The sequence below is a fragment of the Pristiophorus japonicus genome, chromosome 18, assembly GCF_044704955.1.
Source record: "Pristiophorus japonicus isolate sPriJap1 chromosome 18, sPriJap1.hap1, whole genome shotgun sequence".
Taxonomy (NCBI): Eukaryota; Metazoa; Chordata; class Chondrichthyes; family Pristiophoridae; genus Pristiophorus; species Pristiophorus japonicus.
In genome coordinates, this window is record NC_091994.1 from 4,028,404 (window position 1) to 4,052,202 (window position 23,799).

General features: G+C 51.9%; 1 protein-coding gene across 1 annotated transcript in view; it reads left to right on the plus strand.

Moving 5' to 3' along the window:
- Positions 1-19,273, plus strand: part of kcnn1b (potassium intermediate/small conductance calcium-activated channel, subfamily N, member 1b) — an 85,410-nt gene extending 66,137 nt beyond the window's left edge. Inside the window, exons 4-8 of the mRNA XM_070859570.1 lie at positions 3,172-3,313; positions 6,059-6,169; positions 7,258-7,385; positions 15,365-15,434; positions 18,989-19,273. Of these exons, the coding sequence (XP_070715671.1) occupies positions 3,172-3,313; positions 6,059-6,169; positions 7,258-7,385; positions 15,365-15,434; positions 18,989-19,273 (736 nt within the window). The remainder of the gene's footprint in view (positions 1-3,171; positions 3,314-6,058; positions 6,170-7,257; positions 7,386-15,364; positions 15,435-18,988) is intronic.
- Positions 19,274-23,799: the final 4,526 nt, after the last annotated feature.

The window sequence follows — 23,799 nt, forward strand, 5'->3', positions numbered from 1 at the left end:
CAATGTCCTCGGTGGAGCGAAGTTTGTGCTCACAAGTCCTACAACAATTCGATTCACTATTCCAACCTGGCGTCGGGACTTTCAAAGGCACTAAGGTAGTGATACACATCACCCCGGACACCAGGCCAGTGCACCACAAAGCCAGAGCAGTGCCGTATGTGATGCGGGAAAAGATCGAGAGCGATTTGGACCGGCTGTTGAGAGAGAGCATCATCTCGCCTGTTGAATTCAGCGACTGGGCGAGCCCCATTGTTCCCGTCCTAAAAGCAGATGGCTCTGTCAGGATCTGTGGCGACTACAAGGCCACCATCAATCAGGTGTCCCTACAAGATCAATACCCGCTCCCGAGAGCAGAGGACTTCTTCGCCACGCTGGCAGGCGGCAAGTTGTTCACCAAGTTGGACCTCACTTCAGCCTATCTGACCCAGGAACTGGCCGACGAATCTAAACTAAACCACCATCACCACGCACAAGGGACTGTTTGTTTATAACAGGTGCCCGTTTGACATTCAATCAGCGGCCGCGATTTTTCAATGAAACATGGAAAGCCTGCTCAAATCCATTCCTGGAATGATCGTATTCCAGGATGACATCCTCATCACAGGTCGAGACACCGAGGAACACCTTCACAACCTGGAGGAGGTGCTGCGCTGACTGGACCGGGTAGGCCTGCGACTCAAGAAGTCTAAATGTGTGTTCTTGGCTCCTGAGGTTGAGTTTCTGGGCAGGAGGGTTGTTGCAGATGGGATTCGGCCCACCGAATCCAAAACAGAGGCGATTCGACGAGCACCCAGGCCCTGCAACACATCAGAGCTGCGTTCATTCCTGGGACTGTTGAACTATTTCGGGAACTTTCTGCTGAACTTGAGCAAGTTGTTGGAGCCGCTACACGTGTTCCTGCGTAAGGGTTGCGATTGGTTTTGGGGGGACTGTCAGGAACGGGCTTTTGATCGGGCGCGAAAACTACTTTGTTCAAACTACTTGTTGACCCTGTACGACCCCCGAAAAAAATTGGTTCTGACATGTGATGCATCGCCCTATGGGGTTGGGTGTGTGTTGCAGCAGGGCAATGCTGAGGGTCAACTACAACCTGTGGCTTATGCCTCCAGGTCGCTCTCTCAAGCAGAACGGGGATATAGGATGGTCGAGAAGGAAGCGCTTGCCTGTGTCTATGGTGTAAAAAAAATGCGTCAGTAACTCTTTGCTGGGAAGTTTGAATTAGAGACGGACTACAAGCCATTAACATCCCTGTTGTCAGACAGCAAGGCTATCAATGCCAACGCATCAGCTCGCATACAGCGATGGGTTCTCACGCTGGCTGCTTATGACTACTCCATCCGGCACCGGCCCGGCACTGAAAATTGCGCTGATGCGCTCAGCAGGCTTCCACTGGTCACCACTGAGGGGGCAGCGGAGCAAAGCGCCGAGATGGTCATGGCTGTCGATGCCTTTGACAGCACAGGCTCCCCCATCACAGCCCGCCAGATCAAAATCTGGACAAACCGAGGGCAAGTTGAGGGCAAGCGCAAGTCACAAAACGAGTACCATGACCGTAATTCGAGGGGGAGATGTATAGAAATAAATGATCCTGTATTCATCCTCGATCACGCCATGGGGCCCAAATGGCTTGAGGGCACTGTAATTGACAAAGAGGGGAATAGGGTCATCGTGGTAAAACTCAACAATGGTCAGATATGCCGTAAGCATCTGGACTAAGTAAAAAAAAAAAAGGTTCAACATCGACACAGAGGAACCTGAAGAAGACCATGAGATGGAGCTCACCACACCGCCAGTGAATGAGCAACAAGAGCAATCAGAAGAATGCACAGTCCCTGCGGTCAGCCCGGACAGGCCGGAATCACCACAGGTGACAGACACTCGCGTCAGTGTCCAACAACCAGAGCCCCAACTGCGGTGCTCCACGAGGGAGGTAGACCACCTGAAACACTAAACCTATGATCCCAGTAAGACTTTGGGTGGGAGGTGGGGGGCGGGGGAGGTGATGTCATGTATGTAACTACAAGGTAACTCCACTGTATTACAGTATACACTTAACACAGATGCACACCTTGACCACAGGGGGATAACTTGTGGGAGACACTCCTTACCTGATCACACAGGTATAAAAAGGGAGGCCCCACGCAGGGTCATCATCTTTGGAGTCCTGTGAATAAAGAGTTAAGGTCACAGAGTGACCTTGTCCCCAGAATGTGCCTCGTGTGGTTTCATACTGTAGAGTAAGGACTTTACAGGAAGGGTAGGGGTGATTGAGGCCTGTCAGCAGAGGGGACGATCGGATACCCTCTCCCAAGTATGAAATATTCTACAATAATTATGAATGTTGCGTCTGTTTCAAAGTTTTAAGCATCTCTGGAGATCCTCATGCAGGCTAGTGAACCCTGCATCCAGTCCTGGGCCCCGCCTGGAGGGGGAGCAGCGCAGGTTCCCCAGGGTGATACCGGGGCTGAAAGGGTTAAATCCCGAGGGCAGGTTGCACAGACTGGGCCTGTGTTCCCTCGAGTGTAGGAGATTAAGGGGAGATCTGATCGAGGTGTTTAAGATGATTAAAGGAGTTGCTGAGGTAGATCGAGAGAAACTATTCCCTCTGGTGGGGGGAGTCCAGAACAAGGGGCAGGACCTTAAAATTAGAGCCAGGCCGTTCAGGGTGATGTCAGGAAGCACTTCTTCACACAAAGGGCAGTGGGAATCGGGAACTCTCTCCCCAAAAAGCTGTGGAGGCCGCGGGTCAATTGACAATGTCAAACCTGAGATTGTTAGATTTTGTTGGGTAAGGGGATTGAGGGTTACAGAACCGAGGCAGGGAGATGGAGTTAAAATACAGATCAGCCGTGAACTGATTGAATGGCGGAACAGGCTCGAGGGGCTGAGTGGCCTCCTCCTGTTCCTCTGTTCCCCAAACCATCACTTCCTGATTTACCACATCTTTTCTCCCACTCCATTCATCTACGGTGTGCTGCACTGTGGATTATTCATCTATGGTATGCTGCACTGTAGGCTATTCAGCCTCAGTGTGCTGCACTGTGGGCCTGAAACTTCAGTAAGATTGTGAAGAAATTGCACCGAGGTGTTTTCAGGCAGTGCCCGGTGTTCTGGTACCTCGGGCAAGCACTGGACGGGGATCTAATGCTCTTCTGCTCTGACCCCAAACAGATACCACGATAAGCAGGAAGTCACCAGCAACTTTTTGGGAGCGATGTGGCTAATTTCAATCACGTTTCTGTCGATTGGATATGGGGATATGGTACCTCATACATACTGTGGCAAAGGAGTCTGCCTGCTGACTGGCATTATGGTAAGATTTTATGATAAAATTACAGAAAGCAACCAGGATAATTCCAGGCATTAGGAATGGGGATCAGAGTTATGGGGAGAAGGAGGGATTGAGGGGGAGGGCGGTCGGTGGGGTTGAGGGGGAGGGGGGTGGGTCGGTGGAGTTGATCTATGAAAAAACAACTTGTTTGTCTATTAACTTTTTCTAGTTTATATAAATTCCCGTGTACTGTGTGCCAAACTTTAAGTAACTAATGAACATGTATGATAAAAAAAAAAACTAGGTGCAAATATTCATTTTAAAGAGGCTACATCTCATGAAAATTTAGCAGTTTGTGTCTGTCTCTAGCCTGGTTGCCCGGAAGCCCCCCCGCCCCTGTGTGCCCGGACGCAACCCCTGTGCTTGGGCGACCCCCCCCCCCGTGCCCGCTGGTGCCCAGATGCCACCCCCCCCCCCCCGTGCCCTGATGCCTTCCCCCACCCCCCCACCCCCCCCCCCTCCCCCCGGGTGATAGTTGGCAAACTGGGTGACCTGTTGGACCCTGAAGATTGGGTCCAGCACCGAGACCCCCGTCCTCCAGCACCGCCACGCCCCCTGGCTCCGCCCCACTCACTCCCGTGGCCAATGAAACCCCTCACCCACCACCTCGTCGCCTTTAGACCTGACTAAACAAAGCCTCCATTGAAACAGTTGAGCGGGGAATGTTACAGGAATGCAATGAGCACCCGGACACCAGTAAACCAAACAATGCCTGGGGGTAATGAGCGTTTGGTTTAGCCTCCACACTTGTTTCCCAATGTAGCAGTGATTAAACGCTGCTGTCCGATACCCGGACACTGGGGGTAAAAGTGGCCAATGGGTGATTGACAGTCAGCAGTTCACCCCTCCCCCTCCCCACCCCCGGAGTCTAAAACCGCCGCTCGCTTCGTCACTGCCTGCCCGCTGCCGCCTGGAATGTTTGCACCTGTGACTATGCTCAGAAGTTTGTGGAGCTGTTGCATTGTGAGTGGCTTAGCCAGTCATGTGATGTTCATAAGCCTCAATAAAACCCCAGCCAGTTGGGTTCGGGGGATCCACGATGGGGCAGGTGGTTGTGAGCCTGGTGGATGAACCGGTAATGTGTAGTGTGATTGTTAAACCTTTGCTAATAAACCCACTAGTTCTTAACAGCAATGTGTTGCTATGAATTCTTAAGCAAAGAACCCATGGAACATAAGAACATAAGAAATATGAGCAGAAGTAGGCCATATGGCCCCTCGAGCCTGCTCCGCCTTTCAATAAGATCATGGCTGATCTGATCATTGACTCAGCTCCACTTCCCCGCCCGCTCCCCATAACCCCTTATCCCTTATCATTTAAGAAACTGTCTATTTCTGTCTTAAATTTATTCAATGTCCCAGCTTCCACAGCTCTCTGAGGCAGCGAATTCCACAGATTTACAACCCTCAGAGAATAAATTTCTCCTCATCTCAGTTTTAAATGGGCGGCCCCTTATTCTAAGATCATGCCCTCTAGTTCTAGTCTCCCCCATCAGTGGAAACATCCTCTCTGCATCCACCTTGTCAAGCCCCCTCAAATCTTCTACATTTCTCGATAAGATCACCTCTCATTCTTCTGAATTCCAATGAGTAGAGGCCCAACCTACTCAACCTTTCCTCATAAGTCAACCCCTTCATCTCAGGAATCAACCGAGTGAACCTTCTCTGAACTGCCTCCAAAGCAAGTATATCCTTTGGTAAATATGGAAACCAAAACTGCACGCAGTATTCCAGGTGTGGCCTCACCAATACCCTGTACAACTGTAGCAAGACTTCCCTGCTTTTATACTCCATCCATCCAAATAAATTATCCGCCCAAGACCAATTTCATGCCCATTGAGGGGTGGGGTCACCAACTCTGGTTAGACGTTTAATTACGTGACCTCCCGCCACCGACAGCCCCTCCCCCACCCTCTCGCCATTGGTCCATCCTCTTGACTCCCCGCCTTCGCACAGCCAATCAGAAAGCGAACTGACTCTGTTACCCGATTGGATGATTCTTGACTCTCGGTCAAACAGCCAATTGTTATAAAGAAGAAAAGTCTTGCATTTCTACAGCGCCTTTCACAACCGTGCTTGCAGTAACACATACAGTTCCGGTCACCATATTATAAAAAGGATATAGTGGCATTGGAGAGGGTGCAGAGAAGATTTACAAGGCTGATACCAGAAATGCAAGGGTACACATAACGGGAAAGGATGAACAGACTGGGTCTTTTGCCCAGAGAGTGGTGAGAATGTGGAACTCGCTGCCACAGGGAGGGTTTGAGGCGAATAGTATCGATGCATTTAAGGGGAGGCTGGATAAACACATGGGGGAGAAGGGAATAGAGGGTTATGCTGATAGATTTAGATGAGGAAAGACGGGAGGAGGCTCGAGTGGAGCATAAACGCCGGCACGGACTGGTTGGGCCGAATGGCCGTATATCCTGTGTGACCTCGGGACCTCCCTTCAGCCAATGAAGCACGTATTGAAATGTCACTTTTTTAATGTAGGAATAAAAGTTCTAATGTGTAACTAATAAACAAAAGCATTCAAAGGCAATTAAAAATTAAACATACAAAGTTTTTTAATCCCGCCTGTAATGGTTCTCTCTGGGGGATGAATCTTTAATTGCTGGAGTGTCCGGAACAATGCTGGTGGGGCTGGGAGCGGGGCTGGGAGCGGGAGGGGCCCTTTCCTTGTGTACTTGTATATTTGTGTATTGTGCTTTTGATTCTTTTGAAGGGAGCTGGGTGCACGGCGCTGGTAGTAGCTGTAGTCGCACGGAAACTAGAACTTACCAAAGCCGAGAAGCATGTGCACAACTTCATGATGGACACGCAGCTAACCAAGCGGGTGAGAGCTCGTCGGCACTGCACGCGGAGAGGGGCCTGGGGCTCGCGCTCACCGTTAACCACTCACCGTCTCTCTCGCCCTCGAGCCCAATCCCATCCCCATGTCGGGGGTCTGTTCTGCCACCGTTGGTCAGCTGCCTGTTCCTGGGGATAACGAGACCCCCCCCATTCCCGTCCCTCCGACAGTGCGGCGCTCCCCCACTCCCATCCCTCCGACAATGCGGCGCTTCCTCAGTACTGCCCCTCCGACAATGCAGCACTCCCTCAGTACTGCCCCTCCGACAGTGCGGCGCTCCCCCACTCCCATCCCTCCAACAGTGCGGCGCTCCCCCACTCCCATCCCTCCGACAGTGCAGCGCTTCCTCAGTACTGCCCCTCCGACAATGCAGCACTCCCTCAGTACTGCCCCTCCGACAGTGCGGCGCTCCCCCACTCCCATCCCTCCAACAGAGCGGCGCTCCCCCACTCCCATCCCTCCGACAGTGCGGCGCTCCCTCAGTACTGTCCCTCCGACAGTGCAGCGCTCCCTCAGTACTGCCCCTCCGACAGTGCAGCACTCCCTCAGTACTGCCCCTCCGACAGTGCTGCACTCCTCAGTACTGCCCCTCCGACAGTGCGGCACTCCCTCAGTACTGCCCTTCCGACAGTGCGGGGCTCCCTCAGTACTGCCCCTCCGACAGTGCGGCGCTCCCTCAGTACTGCCCTTCCGACAGTGCTGCGCTCCCTCAGTACTGCCCCTCCGACAGTGCGGCACTCCCTCAGTACTGCCCTTTCGACAGTGCAGCACTCCCTCAGTACTGCCCCTCCGACAGTGCAGCACTCCCTCAGTACTGCCCCTCCGACAGTGCTGCGCTCCCTCAGTACTGCACTGGGAGTGTCAGCCTGGATTTTGTGCTCAAATCTCTGGAGTGGGACTCGAATCCAGGAGCTTGTGACTCAGGTAGGAGTGCTGCTCACTGGGCCATGGCTGACACTGAGTCCATGCCTTCAGGAGAGGAGGAGATGAAAATTAGAGTGAAAAAAAGGGAACTTATAATGAAGATTTCATCTCCGAACATTTGTCGCTCACCTGCTCTTCATTTCTTTCAGGTAAAAAACACTGCTGCCAACGTACTCAGGGAAACGTGGCTGATTTACAAACACACCAAACTGGTAAATAAGATTGACCACGCCAAAGTACGCAAACACCAACGCAAGTTTCTACAAGCCATTCATCAGTGAGTAGACGGGCTCTGAGATTCCCTCCATGCATTCCTCCTTGTATTGCCGCTGTCTTATAGAATTCCGTCTCCCTGGTGCTAACGTGTGGGAGCCTCCTTCTCCTTCCCGTATCGTGGCTTCAATCAGATCTCCCACGTTCTGTGCCATTTACAGGAGCCTACGCTGTGTGGTTCACTCGGCCTTCAATGGAGGCTTTTGAAATTTAACAAAAGAGACATTCTGTTGTTTCGTCAATGTCCGCCCTTCAGACCGATAGTGTGCACTGATCCCTAGCCCAGTGGGGTATCCATTAGCTCAGGTCTATAATCCCTAGCCCAGTGGGGTATCCATTAGCTCAGGTCTATAATCCCTAGCCATGTGGGGTATCCATTAGCCTAGTTGGGGTAACACTGTGTTTCTATTTACAATCCCTTTCATATGTGATTGCTTTGCATTCACTGCTTGCTGTAAGGTTCCATTGAGTCTTCTTACTGTTCACACTCACCTCTGCAATCCGGGATTATTCTCACCGCTCGAATCTCTGGGTCAGTTTATTTGTTTTGCTGTGCTGATTTAAAAACAAGGGCTGATGTTCAGACCCCCGTCCCTGTATCTGACCCTGTGTGTATCTGAATTGTCCCATCTCTCCGTGTCCCTGTCTCTGACCCTGTGTGTATCTGTGAATCGTTCCCTCTCTCCGTATCCCTCTCTCTGACCCTGTGTGTATCTGTGTATGGTTCCCTCTCTCCGTGTCCCTGTATCTGACCCTGTGTGTATCTGTGAATCGTTCCATCTCTCCGTGTCCCTGTCTCTGACCCTGTGTGTATCTGTGAATCGTTCCCTCTCTCCGTGTTCCTGTCTCTGACCCTGTGTGTATCTGTGAATCGTTCCCTCTCTCCGTGTGTCTGTCCATCAAATCCAATTGCTGGAAAACATTCAAATACCTTTTCAGATTTTAATTTTTACGAGTGGCCAGATTTAGTCGAGAATGGCCAGGTTCCTTCCCGTGGTGTGTGGCACTTCCGTGCACCCCATCGTCCTGCCAACAGTCCCCGCTGTATCTCCGCACCGTGGCTGTGAAACACACAAACCTTGAACGCTGGTCTTGGGGACTTGCATTGGAAGTGGGAGCAGAAAGAGTATTTCATAAACACAGACAGAGGTTGAAGACATTACAGCACCTGTATCTATAGGGGCCGGAGAGGATGTGGGGGGGGGGATGGGGGGTGCAGGGGCGGGGAGGGGGGAGGGGGAGGTGCCGTGGAAACGGCCGAGGAACTCGGCAAGGCGGGACCCCAATAACACTTTTATCTTTGTGTTTGCCGCCTAGCAGCCGGTCAGATTGACGGTCTACCTGGCTGGGACACCAGCGATGAGCCCACAGGCGGGGACCCTCGGGGACAGCCTCCATCAATTGGCCGCAGTCAGCGCGCGGTGGGAGAGGCGCGGGGCTTGGGGGCAGGGGCAGTGAGGCCATCGCGGAGGGGATAAAAGGCTGGTGATTGGCGATGGTGGGATCAGCAGCGATCGGCTGCACGGGGAGAGGTGCCATGGATGGTGGGAGGAGATACGGGGGTATGTGCGTTTAGTCGCGATGTTCCAGCCAGCATGGAGTGTGGGGCAGGCTTGATGGAACAGCTGATATTTTCCTGCCCAACTAGTCCGTATGTTATGGAACAGTGGCTGGGATCTCGGAGACATTGGAGCAATCTTGGAAATATGGCAAAGGCACTGCCAATTAATTAGTAAACATTAATCGCTTATGTATAAGGCATTCAGAAATAAGTTAGTTGCGATTTTGGACAAAATCTATTTTTCGCGTTGCACATCAATCCCGGTTGGGAATGAGCATGCTGGTGTTTGAGGTCAGTGAGCTACCATATCTGCACAGATGTTCCCAGGCTTCCAAGCCCTTTGGCACGGTCTCCACATGCTGTTCCTGGACACCGGGAGCTGCCAGATGGTAAACTCAGAGAGTTCAGCCCACGGATTGGACAATCCGTTCAGATCACAAACCCCTTCGTCGCAGAGAGAAAATAAAAACCTGGGAATCCGAAATAGAAACAAAAATGCAGTTCCATTAGCATCTGAGGAGAGCAAAGGCCTTCATTAAAACATCACAACAACAACTCGTATTTATATAGCACCTTTTAATGAAGTAAGAAAAAGTCCCAAGGTGCTTCACGGGAGAAACTGTCAGACAAAACTTTGACACCGGGCCAGGTGAGGAGATATTAGGACAGGTGACCAAAAGTACGTTTTAAGGAACATCTTAAAGGAGGAGGGAGAGGTTTAGGGAGGGAATTCCAGAGTTTAGGGCCCAGGAAGCTGAAGGCACAGCTGCCGATGGTGGGGCGATGGAAATCGAGATGTGCCAGAGGCCGGAATTGGAGGAGTGCAGAGATCTCGGGGGGTTGTGGGGCTGGAGGAGGTTACAGAGATAGGGAGTGGGTGAAGCCATGGAGGGATTTGAAAATAAGGGTGAGAAATTTAAAAACATTCATATTGTCAGCAAGCTATCCATTTAATAATGTTATCATTGACATCCCAAAGCACTTCACAGCTGATGAATTACTTTCTGGAAGTGATGTCAATGTTGCTTCAACAAATATAACAGTCAAGGTCCCACGGAGATGAATGACCAGTCGATCAGTTTTTGGTGATATTGACTGAGGGAGCAGGGAGGATCTTTGGCCAGGACACCAGGAGAACTGCCTACTCTTCCTGTAGCACCAGGGCAGTCTTTGAGGTTTACCTGAACCACCACCACAGGCCTCGGTTTAACATCTCTTGTAAAGGACGGCACCTCCGATAGTGCAGCACTCCCTCTGTACTGGACTGGGAGTGTCAGCCTGGATTATGGCCTCAGGTCCTTGAGTTAAACTTGAACCCACAGTCCTCTAACTCCGAGTGAGAGTGTTACCAACTGAACTCCGACTACTGTCTATATTAATAGCCTTTATTTACCACACATAACCTGAAACACTAGCTGTAGTGTATTTGCTTCATGGGTTCTTTGCTTAAGAATTCATAGCAACACATTGCTATTAAGAACTAGTTGGTTTATTAGCAAAGTTTAACAATCACACGACACATTACCAGTTCATCCACCGGGCTCACAACCACCTGCCCCATCGTGGATCCCCCAAACCCAAATGGCTGGGGTTTTATTGAGTCTTGTGAACATCACATGACTGGCTAAGCCACTCCCAACGCAACGACTCTACCAACCGGTGAGCATCCTCACAGGGCCATACATTACACTAGCCATTTCCAATTTATTTCTCTCTCTTTTTCTCTCATTGTGTGTACTTATCGTTGCCGTTGTGTGAAATGGTAGCATGCAATAGCTCAATAGACTAACGTTAGGAGGCATACATCAATGTCCCAAGCATGTTGTGTGGGGTGTCGGGTCGTAGTGGGATTAGCCCTGGCCAGGACACTACCATGGGGAGATTAACTCTGCCCCTTCAGTGAATCCTTCAATCCAATCATTCTCCTGTTCACCCACTTTCTGTCTGCCTTATCAAACCTTCTGACATTCCATATCTTGCATTTCACACCTTGGTCCCATCTGAGCTGCTGCTAATCCTTCTCCACATCATCAGTGTGTTTGACAGTTTGAACACGTGGAGTGTCATCTCTGGCTATGAAAGGAATTTGGGAGACAGAAATATTGACTCCAAGTTGTAACCGTGTGATGTTTCATTCCAACTCCTCCCTCAGGATTGTGCTATGCTAAAATGGGTCATCGAGTGCACTTGCTTTTGCCGCAGGATGTTACCAGTAATCCCTGAAAGGAGACTGGTTTATGGACAAGCCTTTCACTCACGGCTTTGAACCCAGTTCAGACACGGGCAATGAAGGTTTTCTCTCGGGTCTAAGGACCTGAAGTGAGAGGGCGAAAAGCAATCTCCAGCAAACTCCCACCGAGTAGACATTGGAAGAGTAGACCCATCCATAACTCTGTGACTAATTGCCCGGAATTCAGCAGCTCTCCCAGTGCCGGTGCGGTGGGGAATTGGGAATGGTCTGTGGAGTGGACTGGTAGACAGTTATTAAAGCTCTGCGTGAGGGAGCTCAAAACCAAATTGACCCTGGCTCGTATGATCTTGTGATTAATGCTCGCGAGTTGTTTCCTGCATAGTGGTCCCACCGAATCCGAGATGATCTGCCCAAGGGAGGGAGCGGGGGTTGAGCGTTCGATAACACGCACAGGCTCGCACCGCTGGGACCCTGATCCAAAACCTCCGACCCACCAACTGATGATGACCGTGGGATTTCTGGCTGTTGACTGGTGCCCGCAACACTGCATTAACCCCACAGATTGAGAGAGACGCACTCGCAAATGTACGCAGAGATCAGAGAAGCCCGCATATTGATGGACTCGGGATTCCGTGCGATATATATTAAGCCTATTGATTCACTGCAGAAGAGGTTGCTCATGTATCACGGTCAGCCTACAAATTAATGTTAAATGTTGGTCTAATTTAAACACAGTGTTATCTCAGCGAGATGCATTAAACAAAATGATTTCAAAGTTATTGATTGAAGCTTATTTAGTAACCAGGTTACCAGCTGAAATAACCTTCCATTTATTTTACGTTCTCTTTCCCTCTCTGTTATATCGCAGCTCTGCTCTGTTACCATGGAGACATGGCCCCTTTCACATGATACCCTATTATTTTTTAATCGCGCTATAATTTTCTTTTTTTTTGTTACAAGATTAAAATGCAACTGGTAGGCTGCTGCTTCCAGTCAACACGATCGGGAGGTTTTGTATCTCAATGGCCCTTGATCATTAGTACTGCTCGATATAACTGGACTTTACATAAGAACACAAGAAATAGGAGCAGGAGTCGGCCATTTGGCCCCTCGAGCCTGCTCCGCCATTTAATAAGATCATGGCTGATCTGATCTTGGACTCAGCTCCACTTCCCCGCCCGCTCCCCATAACCCTTCACTCCCTTATCGTTCAAAAATCTGTCTATCTCCACCTTAAATATATTCAATGACCCAGCCTCCACAGCTCTCTGGGGCAGAGAATTCCACAGATTTACAACCCTCTGAGAGAAGAAATTCCTCCTCTTCTCAGTTTTAAATGGGCGGCCCCTTATTCTGAGACTATGCCCCCTAGTTCTATATTCCCCCACGAGGGGAAACATCCTCTCTGCATCTACCCTATCGAGTTTCAATAAGATCACCTCATTCTTCTAAACTCCAATGTGTACAGGCCCAACCTGCTCAACCTTTCTTCATAAGTCAGCCCCCTCATCTCCGGAATCAATTTAGTGAACCTTCTCTGAACTGCCTCCAATGCAAGTATATTCCTCCTTAAATACGGAGACCAAAACTGTACGCAGTACTCCAGGTGTGGCCTCACCAATACCCTGTACAGTTGGAGCAAGATTTCCTACATTCATGTGAGAGGGGTTGTACAATTGTTGCTTGTCGTGTGTTCCTTTACCCCCGCGTCTTGTCTTATTAATCCTGTGATGTGTTTTTGTCCTTTTTCTTTTCTGTTCTGTTTCGCTAACTCAATGCAGAGGCCAGAAGTAAGTTGTGTTTGATTTTATAATATTCCCTTTCCTTTTTGCATGTCGAGTTGGGGTGCGATGGTTAGGAGTGTGTGTGTGTGCGATAGGGACCGAGCGGGCGGGTGTGGCTGGACTTTGCCATCTCTGGCCTGCCCGGGCCTGTCAATGGGATGGACTCTGGCCTGTGAGCAAGTGTGTTCTGTACATGTGCTGACGTGTGGGCGGGCATGCAAATCCGAGACTGAAGACCAAATTGAAAGTTTTGAAGTGGATTCAAACAAACTAAAATTGGAGGAGAGGGGGGGAAGAAATGGGAGCTACCATCATAGCAATGGGAGCTACCATTTCCCTCATCTCCCCCTACCCCCTTCCCCCCTTCACCCCTCCCCCTTCACCCCTCCCCCTTCACCCCTCCCCTTCACCCCTCCTCTTCAGCCCTCCCCCTTCACCCCTCCCCCCTTTCCCCTTCACCCCTTCCCCTCTTTACCCCTTTACCCCCCTTCACCCCTCCCCCTTCACTCCTTTCCCCTTTTCCTCCCCCTCTCCTCCCTTCCCTCCACCTCCCTTCCCCCCTTCCCTTCTCCCCCCTCACCTCTCTTTCCCCTCCCCCCCTCACCTTCCTTTCCTCTCCCCCCCACTCTCCTCCCTCCCCCCCCCCCCCCCCGCCCCCCCACCACCTCTCCCTTTCCCGGGATACAGGAGGAGATTGGAGACAAATGCAGACTTTATCCAGTTTTGTATTTTGGACATTTCTGGATGACCTAGTCCAAAATCCGCGGTGCCACAGGATGGGGGCTGAGGCGAGTGTCACCCTGAGACATTAACCTGTTTATATTCTGCAGTGCAGTCCTTGCCTTGTAACTATTGGGCAGTTTCTGAGAGAGAACCACAAATGATCGGAACCCTACAAGAAAGAGATTTGTTAAATGTAAAGACCTATTGTAATATTCGTGGCTGAGTCAGTTAGTTCTTTTTAATATTTTTTCATGAGATGTGGGCAATTCTGGAAGGCTGACATTAATTGCCCACCCTCCAGAAGGTGGTGGGCTCAGTTCTTGAGCCGCTGCTGTCTGTGTGGTGACAATGATGTCAGGAAGCGAAATCCAGATCTTGGCCCAGCGGCGATAAATCTACCCTTAACCTTCTCTGCTCCAAAAACATAAGAATTAGGAGCAGGAGTCAGCCATCCAACCTCTCCAGCCTGCTCCACCATTCAGTGAGATCCTGGCTGATCTTCGACCTCAACTCCACTTTCCCGCCCGATCCCCATATCCTTTGATTCCCCTAGTTCCCAAAAATCTATCGATCGAAGGAGAACAGCCCCAGCTTCTCCAGTCTCTCCACATAACTGAAGTCCCTCATCTCTGGAACCATTCTCGTTAACCTTTTCTGCCCCCTCTCCAAGGCCTTCACATCCTTCCTAAAGTGCGGGGCCCAGAATTGGACACAATACTCCAGCTGGGGCCTAACCCATGGTTTATAAAGGTTTAGTGTAACTTCCTTGTTATTGTGCTCTGTTTATAAAGCCAAAGATTTGTTACGCCCTTTTAAAAGCCTTATCGACTTGTCCAACCACCTTCAAAGTCATCTTTGTTGTCTTTACTGATGCTGAAAATTCACTTGAAAACCTACAAACCGATTATATAAGGGAAGAAAAGACTGTAATTAAAATTGGGCTTTTATATTAGTGATATTCCACCCCCCTCCCCTCCAAACCATGTGATTACTCTTAGCCTCTCTTTACCCAGAGAGCGGTGAGAATGTGGAACTCGCTGCCACAGGGTGGGGTTGAGGCGAATAGTATCGATGTATTTAAGGGGAAGCTGGATAAACACATGGGGGAGAAAGGGGATCGACGGATATGGTGATGGGGTGGGAGGGGGCTGGTGTGGAGCATAAACCCCGGCACGGAGTGGTGGGGCCCAACGTTGGAGTTCGGTCAGTAAAACATCACTGAAGTGGCTCAGCCAATAGGGGTGGCCTGCTTCAATTGACTTCTAGGCCACAGGTTCCCGACAAACATTTATTGGGCTGGGTGGGCGGTACGGAGGGGATTTCAGTCACGGACACAACGATTGTGTAGTTGATTCTGTGTGATCTGAAATTGTCTTAATTAACCTCCAACGTAACTTTCCCTAAAGAGGTGTCTCGTTGCCATGCCAACCTCCCCTCTTCATCGAAGGTCATCCCCCCCCGACCCCCGACCCCGAGCGGTTGAGCGCAGAACGGAGACTATCGAACTCTTCACAAACTTTCAGTTGACGTCGTTGCTCTGTGCACGGGAAAGGGTTAATCAATCTTTCGAGAGAGAAAAATTGCATTAAACCCCGGGCTGGACTCGGACTGCTTGCCTCCACGGCACAAGCTGCCTGCTGCCTGTGCCTGGACCTTTTCATCATTTCTGCATGGCTGCCACGGCACGTATTGCGCATAGGATTAATGCTGCGTTTCCCACACAGATTACGAGGTGTTAAGATGGAGCAGAGGAAGCTGAACGACCAGGCGAACACGCTGGTGGATCTGGCCAAGGTTGGTAACGCCGTGAGCCGCGTAATCATCCCTGGTACGATGCGGAGAGACCACTCCGCCAACCGGGGTCACCGATTCTGGCCGGGCCAATTCCCGGAGGTTTGATCGCATGACCCTCCCTGCCTCCCCCCTCTCTCCCGCCATTGGTCGCCCGACATATCCACCCTCGCGGGGCCCCGCCTTCCCACGGCCAATCGGAAAGCGAGCTGACTCTTCAATACCCAATTGGCTGATTCTTCACCGTCAGAACATAAGAAATAGGAGCAGGGGTCGGCCATTCGGCCCCTTGAGCCTGCTCCGCCATTCAATAAGATCATGGCTGACCTTTGACCTCAACTCCACTTTCCCGCCCGATCCCCATATCCCTTGATTCCCCGAGAGTCCAAGAATCTATCGATCTGTGCCTTGAATATACTCAAAGACTGAGCCTCCACAGCCCTCTGGGGCAGAGAATTCCAAAGATTCACCACCCTCCGAGTGAAGAAATTTCTCCTCATCTCAGTCCTGAATGGCCGACCCCTTATCCTGAGACTGTGACCCCTGGTTCTAGACTCTCCAGCCCCGGGGGAAACATCCTCCCTGCATCTACCCTGTCGATCCCCCTCAGAAACCTGCATGTTTCAATGAGATCACCTCTCATTCTTCTAAACTTCAGAGAGTATCTACTGAATCTTTCTGCCATGGGGTGGGTGGATGGGCGGGGCTGAAGGGATTGGGGAGGTGGTGGTGGGAGAGGGAAGTGGGGGGGATTGTCGGGCGAGGATAGGATTGGATTTGGTTGTGATTCCTCCCATGGTTAAATGACCTGGCAGCACTTACCCACAGAGAATGGCTTCTATGGGGAGGCCCTGAAGGGATACTCTCCCCACCTTTGGGAGGGGAAAGAGGAAAACTGCGAATAATATCACAACAACCTGTATTTATATAGCGCCTTTAACGTAGTGAAACATCCCAAGGGCTTCATGGGAACGTAACTCAGACAAAATCTGACACCGACCGACATAAGGGGATATTAGGGACAGGTGAGCAAAAGCTTGGTCAAAGTGGTCGATTTTAAGGGGGAGAGCAAGGCGGAGAGGTTTAGGGAGGGAGTTTCAGAGTTTGGGGCTCAGGCAGCTGAAGGCACGGCCGCCAATGGTGGAGCGATGGAATTCGGGGGATGCACAAGAGGCCAGAATCAGAGGAGCGCAGAGATCTTGGCATGTTGTGGGGCTGGAGGAGGTTACAGAGATAGGGAGGGGTGTAGGGCTGGAGGGGGTTACAGAGATAGTGAGGGGCGTAGAGGTTGGAGGAGATTACAGAGATAGGGAGGGGAGCAGGGGCTGGCGGAGGTTACAGAGATAGGAAGGGGTGTAGGGCTGGAGGGGGTTACAGAGATAGGGAGGGGTGTAGGGGCTGGAGGAGGTTACAGAGATAGGGGGGGGAGTAGGGGCTGGAGGAGGTTACAGAGATAGGAAGGGGTATAGGGCTGGAGGGGGTTACTGAGGTAGGGAGAGGTATAGGGGCTGGAGGAGGTTACAGAGATAGGGAGGGGTGTAGGGGCTGGAGGGGATTACAGAGATAGGGAGGGGTGTAGAGGCTGGAGGGGGTTACAGAGATAGGGAGGGGTGTAGGGGCTGGAGGGGGTTACAGAGATAAGGAGGGGTGTCGGGGCTGGAGGAGGTTACAGAGATAAAGAGGGGTGTAGGAGCTGGAGGAGGTTACAGAGACAGGGAGGGGTGTAGAGGCTGGAGGAGGTTACAGAGATAGGGAGGGGTGTAGGAGCTGGAGGGGATTACAGAGATAGGGAGGGGTGTAGGGGCTGGAGGAGGTTACAGAGAATAGGGAGGGGTGTAGAGGCTGGAGGAGGTTACAGAGATAAGGAGGGGTGTAGAGGCTGGAGGAGGTTACAGAGATAGGGAGGGGTGTAGAGGCTGGAGGGGATTACAGAGATAGGGAGGGGTGTAGAGGCTGGAGGGGGTTACAGAGATAGGGAGGGGTGTAGGGGCTGGAGGGGGTTACAGAGATAAGGAGGGGTGTCGGGGCTGGAGGAGGTTACAGAGATAAAGAGGGGTGTAGGAGCTGGAGGAGGTTACAGAGACAGGGAGGGGTGTAGAGGCTGGAGGAGGTTACAGAGATAGGGAGGGGTGTAGGAGCTGGAGGGGATTACAGAGATAGGGAGGGGTGTAGGGGCTGGAGGAGGTTACAGAGAATAGGGAGGGGTGTAGAGGCTGGAGGAGGTTACAGAGATAAGGAGGGGTGTAGAGGCTGGAGGAGGTTACAGAGATAGGGAGGGGTGTAGAGGCTGGATGGGGTTACAGAGATAGGGAGGGGTGTAGAGGCTGGAGAAGGTTACAGAGATAGGGAAGGGTGTAGGGGCTGGAGGAGGTTACAGAGATGGGGAGGGGTGTAGGAGCTGGAGGAGGTTACAGAGATAGGGAGGGGTGTAGAGGCTGGAGGAGGTTACAGAGATAGGGAGGGTGTAGAGGCTGGAGGAGGTTACAGAGATAGGGAGGGGTGTAGGAGCTGGAGGAGGTTACAGAGATAAGGAGGGGTGTAGGAGCTGGAGGAGGTTACAGAGATAGGGAGTGGGCGAGGCCATGGAAGGTTTAGAAATTAATGTCACCGTGTTAGAGAGGTCAATAACCCGGCTGCACACAGGAACATCGGAATTTCTAGACAATAAAAGAACAGGGTCCATCTGGTTCGCCTTCCACCATCCCAGTAGTCACATGGTCCAACGATTATGGAGCTGTTGATTGGTCACAGCAGTTGATCTCTCTCGATTAGTCTACAACTAATGTCCATTCGGACAGGAGACTTGCCGTCCTTACCCGGTCTGGGCCTATATGTGACTCCAGTCCCCACACCCAACATGCTCTGAAGTGGCAGAGCAAATGACTCGTTGTAACAAAAGCTCTAACTCTGTTTGAAGAACAAGGCGGTGGCTCACCACCTTCTCAGGTCAACTTGAGATGGGCAATAATTGCTGGCCTTGCCAGTGACACCCACATCCCGAGAGTGAGTAAACACAGGCCCAGACGTGCGGCGCGTGGGGGAGAGTATTGGGGGAACCATCGGTCCAAAATCACCTGTTCCTCTTGTAATGTATTTGCTTCTTTGCTTAATAATCCACATCAACACATTGCTATTGAGAACTAGTTGGTTTATTAGCAAGGGTTTAACAGTCACACGACACATTACCAGTTCATCCACCAGGCTCACAACCACCTGCCCCATCGTGGATCCCCCGAACCCAACTGGCTGGGGTTTTATTGAGTCTTGTGAAGATCACGTGACTGGCTAAGTCAACAGCTCCACAGTTGCACACATTACCCTTCTCCAAGCGATCGATGCGCTCACCCTGCGTCACTGTCGATGGGGGTTATGGGGAGCGGGCAGGGAAGTGGACCCGAGTCCACAATCCGATCAGGCATGATCATATTGAATGGCAGAGCAGGTTCGGGGGGCCGAATGGCCTACTCCTATTTCTTATGTCACTGTCGTTCCTCCCTCGCCCCCCCTCCCCCCCCCACCGCCCCTGACGCATGTCCCTTTTTGCCTCCCGATCACAGATGCAGAACGTGATGTATGACATCCTGTCGGAGCTGCAGGAGAAGAACGAGGACTTGGAGAAACGGATTGTGACACTGGAGACCAAACTGGACTCACTAACTGCCAGCCTGCAGGCTTTGCCCGGACTGATCACACAGGCCATCGGCCAGCAGCAACGCGACTTCTTTGAGACTCACATGCACAGATTTAAACAAGTCACGTACAGCTCGGAGAGGTCATGGACACCGACTCGCAGACGCCGATCACCATCGACAGCGCCGCATACATCTTCTGACAGCAGCTAGGGGCCTTCAGAAGTAGATGATCTGATCTCACTTGGCCATTGTATGGCTTACAATGTTAGCTTTTTTCTATAAAGCCATCACTATTTATAAGTTTGGTTTTAGGATACCAGAGTGAAGCTGTGGATTACCGTTAATATTTAAAAGGGTAAAGCAGCTCCCAAGGCTTGTGCCAAGGGGTTCGGGCCAGTCTATAAAGGTTGAAGCCATCTCCCTTAAGCCTCCTCCTCTTCTCCGACCCCCTTCTTTCCCTCGCTCCCGCCCGCCCGACGACACACACACACACACACACACACACAAGGTCTGGCTGGCCAGCATTGAGCATTGCAATCTACAAACAGGGTGGACCTATGCTGTCCATCCCAGTCTCACCGTACAACTCGGTGCAAGACATCAGGCACTGAGGATCCTCAGCTCAACTCGATCAATAATTGGGAAGGTACCATTATTCCTGTCCTCTGGCAAGACCCAAGTTTCCATTGCGGGACTGATCCCCATTGCTGTCCTCAACAAACTTTGGGAAGTGCTTGGGCTGGTGGGGGTCTGGTATTTGGGTTGGGTGGGGTCTGGTATTTGGGTTGGGTGGGGTCTGGTATTTGGGTTGGGTGGGGTCTGGTATTTGGGTTGGGTGGGGTCTGGTATTTGGGCGGGGTGGGTGTTGAGCGAATGCAGGCCAAGTTCAATCCTCCGTCTGAGCTGAGCTAGCAGGGTCTTGGCTGTAGAGGGAGCTGTAAGAGGCCTCAGCATTTCCTGGGGTCGGAGGGTAAAGGTGAACCAGGGTCCCACCTCCCGATCATGAACCAATGCATGGAGAACATTTGTAGAGGTGGAGTGTTGGCCAAGATCAGGCTGGGATGTGGTGGGCCCTGTCCCTTGCTCAAACATCTGTCAACACTTAATACCTAGACTCGCAAAAACTTGCATTTATATATCACCTTTAACGTCGTAAAATGTCCCAATGTGCTTCAAAGGAGCGTTATCAGACCAAATTTGACACCCAGAGAGGCGGAGAGGTTTAGGGAGGGAATTCCAGAGCTTCGAGTCTAGGCAGCCAATGGTGGAACGATGGAAATCTTGACTACGCAAGAGGGCAGAATTGGAGGAGTGCAGAGATCTCAGGGTGGGTGGGTGGGGGGGTGTGGGGCTGGAGGAGATTACAGAGATAGGGAGGGGCGAGGGCCATGGAGGGATTTGAAAACAAGGATGAGACATTTTTAATCGAGGATCGGGAACCCCGGGAACCAATGTAGGTCAGCGAGCACAGGGGGTGATGGGTGAGCGGGACTTGGTGCGAGATGGGACAGACTAACGGTGATTTGCAGGATTACCAGAGGCCAGAAGGGCCAGTGCGGGGGTGAAATTGGTCTTCAGCGAATCAGCAGCCGGCTGTACACCGCGCCCCGTTTTATTTCCCATCGACCTCGTAGCGGCCTGCCGACTCGCAATTTCCCACTTTGCGCTATCGTTGGAGACCGATTTCACTCCCAATCTCTGGGAGGGGAGCAATAAGCAGATAAATTGGGCATTAGACACAGCTTAGAGTTCAAACAGTTATTTGGTAAGTAATCGTTTTTTTAAAAATTCATTCCTGGGATGTGGGCATCGCTGGCAAGGCCGGCATTTATTGCCCATCCCCAATTGCCCCTTGAGAAGGTGGTGGTGAGCCGCTTTCTTGAACCGCTGCAGTCCGTGTGGTGAAGGTGCTCCCACAGTGCTGTTAGGGAGGGAGTTCCAGGATTGTGACCCAGCAACGATGAAGGAACGGCCGATATATTTCCAAGTCAGGATGGTGTGTGACTGGGAGGGGAACGTGGAGGTGGTGGTGTTCCCATGCGCCTGCTGCCCTTGTCCTTCTAGGCGGTAGAGGTCGCGGGTTTGGGAGATGCTGCCGAAGAAGCCTTGGCGAGTTGCTGCAGTGCATCTTGTAGATGGTGCACACTGCAGCCAGGGGGCGCCGGTGGTGGAGGGAGTGAATGTTGAAGGTGGGGGATGGGGGGCCGATCAAGCGGCTGCTTTGTCCTGGATGGTGTCGAGCTTCTCGAGTGTTGTTGGAGCTGCACTCATCCAGGCAAGTGGGGAGTGCAGGATAAAGTTCATTCTTAAAATGCTGCTGGACTTTGCTGTTCGACTGGGAAGAGTAACAGGTTTAACTGGAAGTGTTGGAGTTGGACATCTCCTGGGTCTACCTGTCAATGTGTTGTTGAATCACTGAATTATCCCAACTCACCATCGGCTTGTGGGAAATAACGGGCCGGGGGTTGTGGGAGAAAGCGAGGGAGAACGGTGAGTGTTGCAGCAACAGAGCGAGGTCACTGTTAAAGGACAATACTCTTCCTGTAGCACAGGTGACCAGACAATGGAAGGACTCGAGGGTCATTGCTGCCACAGGAAGCACCAAATATCAAAGGGAGAAACAGGAAGTTTTAGTTTGTGTGTACTCTGGGTCTGACCGCAATCTTAACATGGCCGACATTTCTACTTGAACAATGGCCATCACCCTCTCCCCCTCCCTGCCCCTTTGCTCTTCATCCACCAACAAACACCCAATGAAATGGCTGCAGCATCATTTAACATGGCCGCCTGGCCTGACCGCACAAAATGATGTGAATGAAAATTCTGCTCATTGTGTCCACCCCACCTCCCCTCCCCCACCTCCCCTCCCCTCCCCTCCCCCACCATCCTGTACCCTCCCCTCCCCCAACATCCTGTACCCTCCCCTCCCCCTCCCCTCCCCCACCATCCTGTACCCTCCCCTCCCCCAACATCCTGTACCCTCCCCTCCCCCTCCCCTCCCCCACCATCCTGTGCCCTCCCCGCTACATCCTCTTTCCCCTTTCCCCACCTCTTCCTTTTCCTTGCCCCACCCCTACCCCCCCACCCTCTATCTCTACCCACTCCCTTCCCCATCATGCCCTCCCCCGCACTCCCCCCAATTGGTGTTGCAGCCTCCATTGGCACTGGCATGCTGCTATTCCCACCCACCTGTCAATCAGTCCGATGAGGACCAATGAAAACTCAAGATTGGCATGCAGCCGGGGTCAGGAGTCAACCAATAGGAAATTGGGTTAATTTGATGCCTCCTTAAAATTGCCGATGCTCAATAAAACTCCCGAATGTCTGACGAAGTAGCTCGGTGTATTTCCTGCCTCCCGGGGAGAGTATGTTGGGAGAGATAGTAAAATCAGTTTGTCCCCGGTTCCATTGATCAATTCACCAATCGGTTTTTTCTTACAACCGGTCGGTTAATCGATTTTAAAAACTGACATGCTCCCAAATTAGATTTTTTTTCAAACCCCCCCCCCACAATATTTCCCCCAAAACTGGTCTGGAATTGCACATCTGTGACATCAGCATGCGCAGTGACATCACCGTGCGGCGCACACTCGCGCAGTGACATCACCGTGCGGCGCACACTCGCGCAGTGACATCACCGTGCGGCGCACACTCGCGCAGTGACATCACCGTGCGACGCACACTCGCGCAGTGACATCACCGTGCGGCGCACACTCGCGCAGTGACATCATCGTGCGGCGCACACTCGCGCAGTGACATCATCGTGCGACGCACACTCGCGCAGTGACATCACAGTGCGACACACACTCTCAGGACCTGATTCTCATCAGGAAAGGAAAAGGAAAATTCAATCTTTTAGAGCTCATTTTCATAATGCCGTAAGCACACAACAACAACTTGCATTTATACAGCGCCTGTACTGTAATAAAACATCCCTCGGCGCTTCACAGGAGCGATTATCAAACAAAATCTGACATCGATAAGGAAATATTAACGCAGGTGACCAAAAGCTTGGTCAAAGAGGTAGGTTTTAAAGGAGGAAAGCGAGGCAGAGAGGTTTAGGGAGGGAGTTCCAGAGCTTGGGGCCTCGGCAACAGAAGGCACGGCCACCAATGGTGGAGCGATTTATAATCAGGGAGGCTCAAGGGCAAAACTGGAGGAATGCTGAGATCTCTAGGGGTTGTGGGGCTGGAGGAGGTTAGCGAGATAGGGAGGGGCAAGGCCATGGAGGGATTTGAAAACAAGGATGTGAATTTAATAATGGAGGACCCAGGAGCCAATGTAGGTCAGCGAGCACAGGGGGTGATGGGTGAGTGGGACTGGGTGTGAGTTAGGACACGGGGCAGTGAGCACAGGGGGCGATGGGTGAGTGGGACTGGGTGTGAGTTAGGACACGGGGCAGCGAGCACAGGGGGTGATGGGTGAGTGGGACTGGGTGTGAGTTAGGACACGGGGCAGTGAGCACAGGGGGCGATGGGTGAGTGGGACTGGGTGTGAGTTAGGACACGGGGCAGCGAGCACATGGGATGATGGGTGCGCGGGACTCGGTGCGAGTTAGGACACGGGGACAGCGAGCACAGGGGGTGATGGGTGAGTGGGACTCGGTGCGAGTTAGGACACGGGGACAGCGAGCACAGGGGGTGATGGGTGAGTGGGACTCGGTGCGAGTTAGGGCACGGGGCAGCGAGCACAGCGGGTGATGGGTGAGCGGGACTGGGTGTGAGTTAGGGCACGGG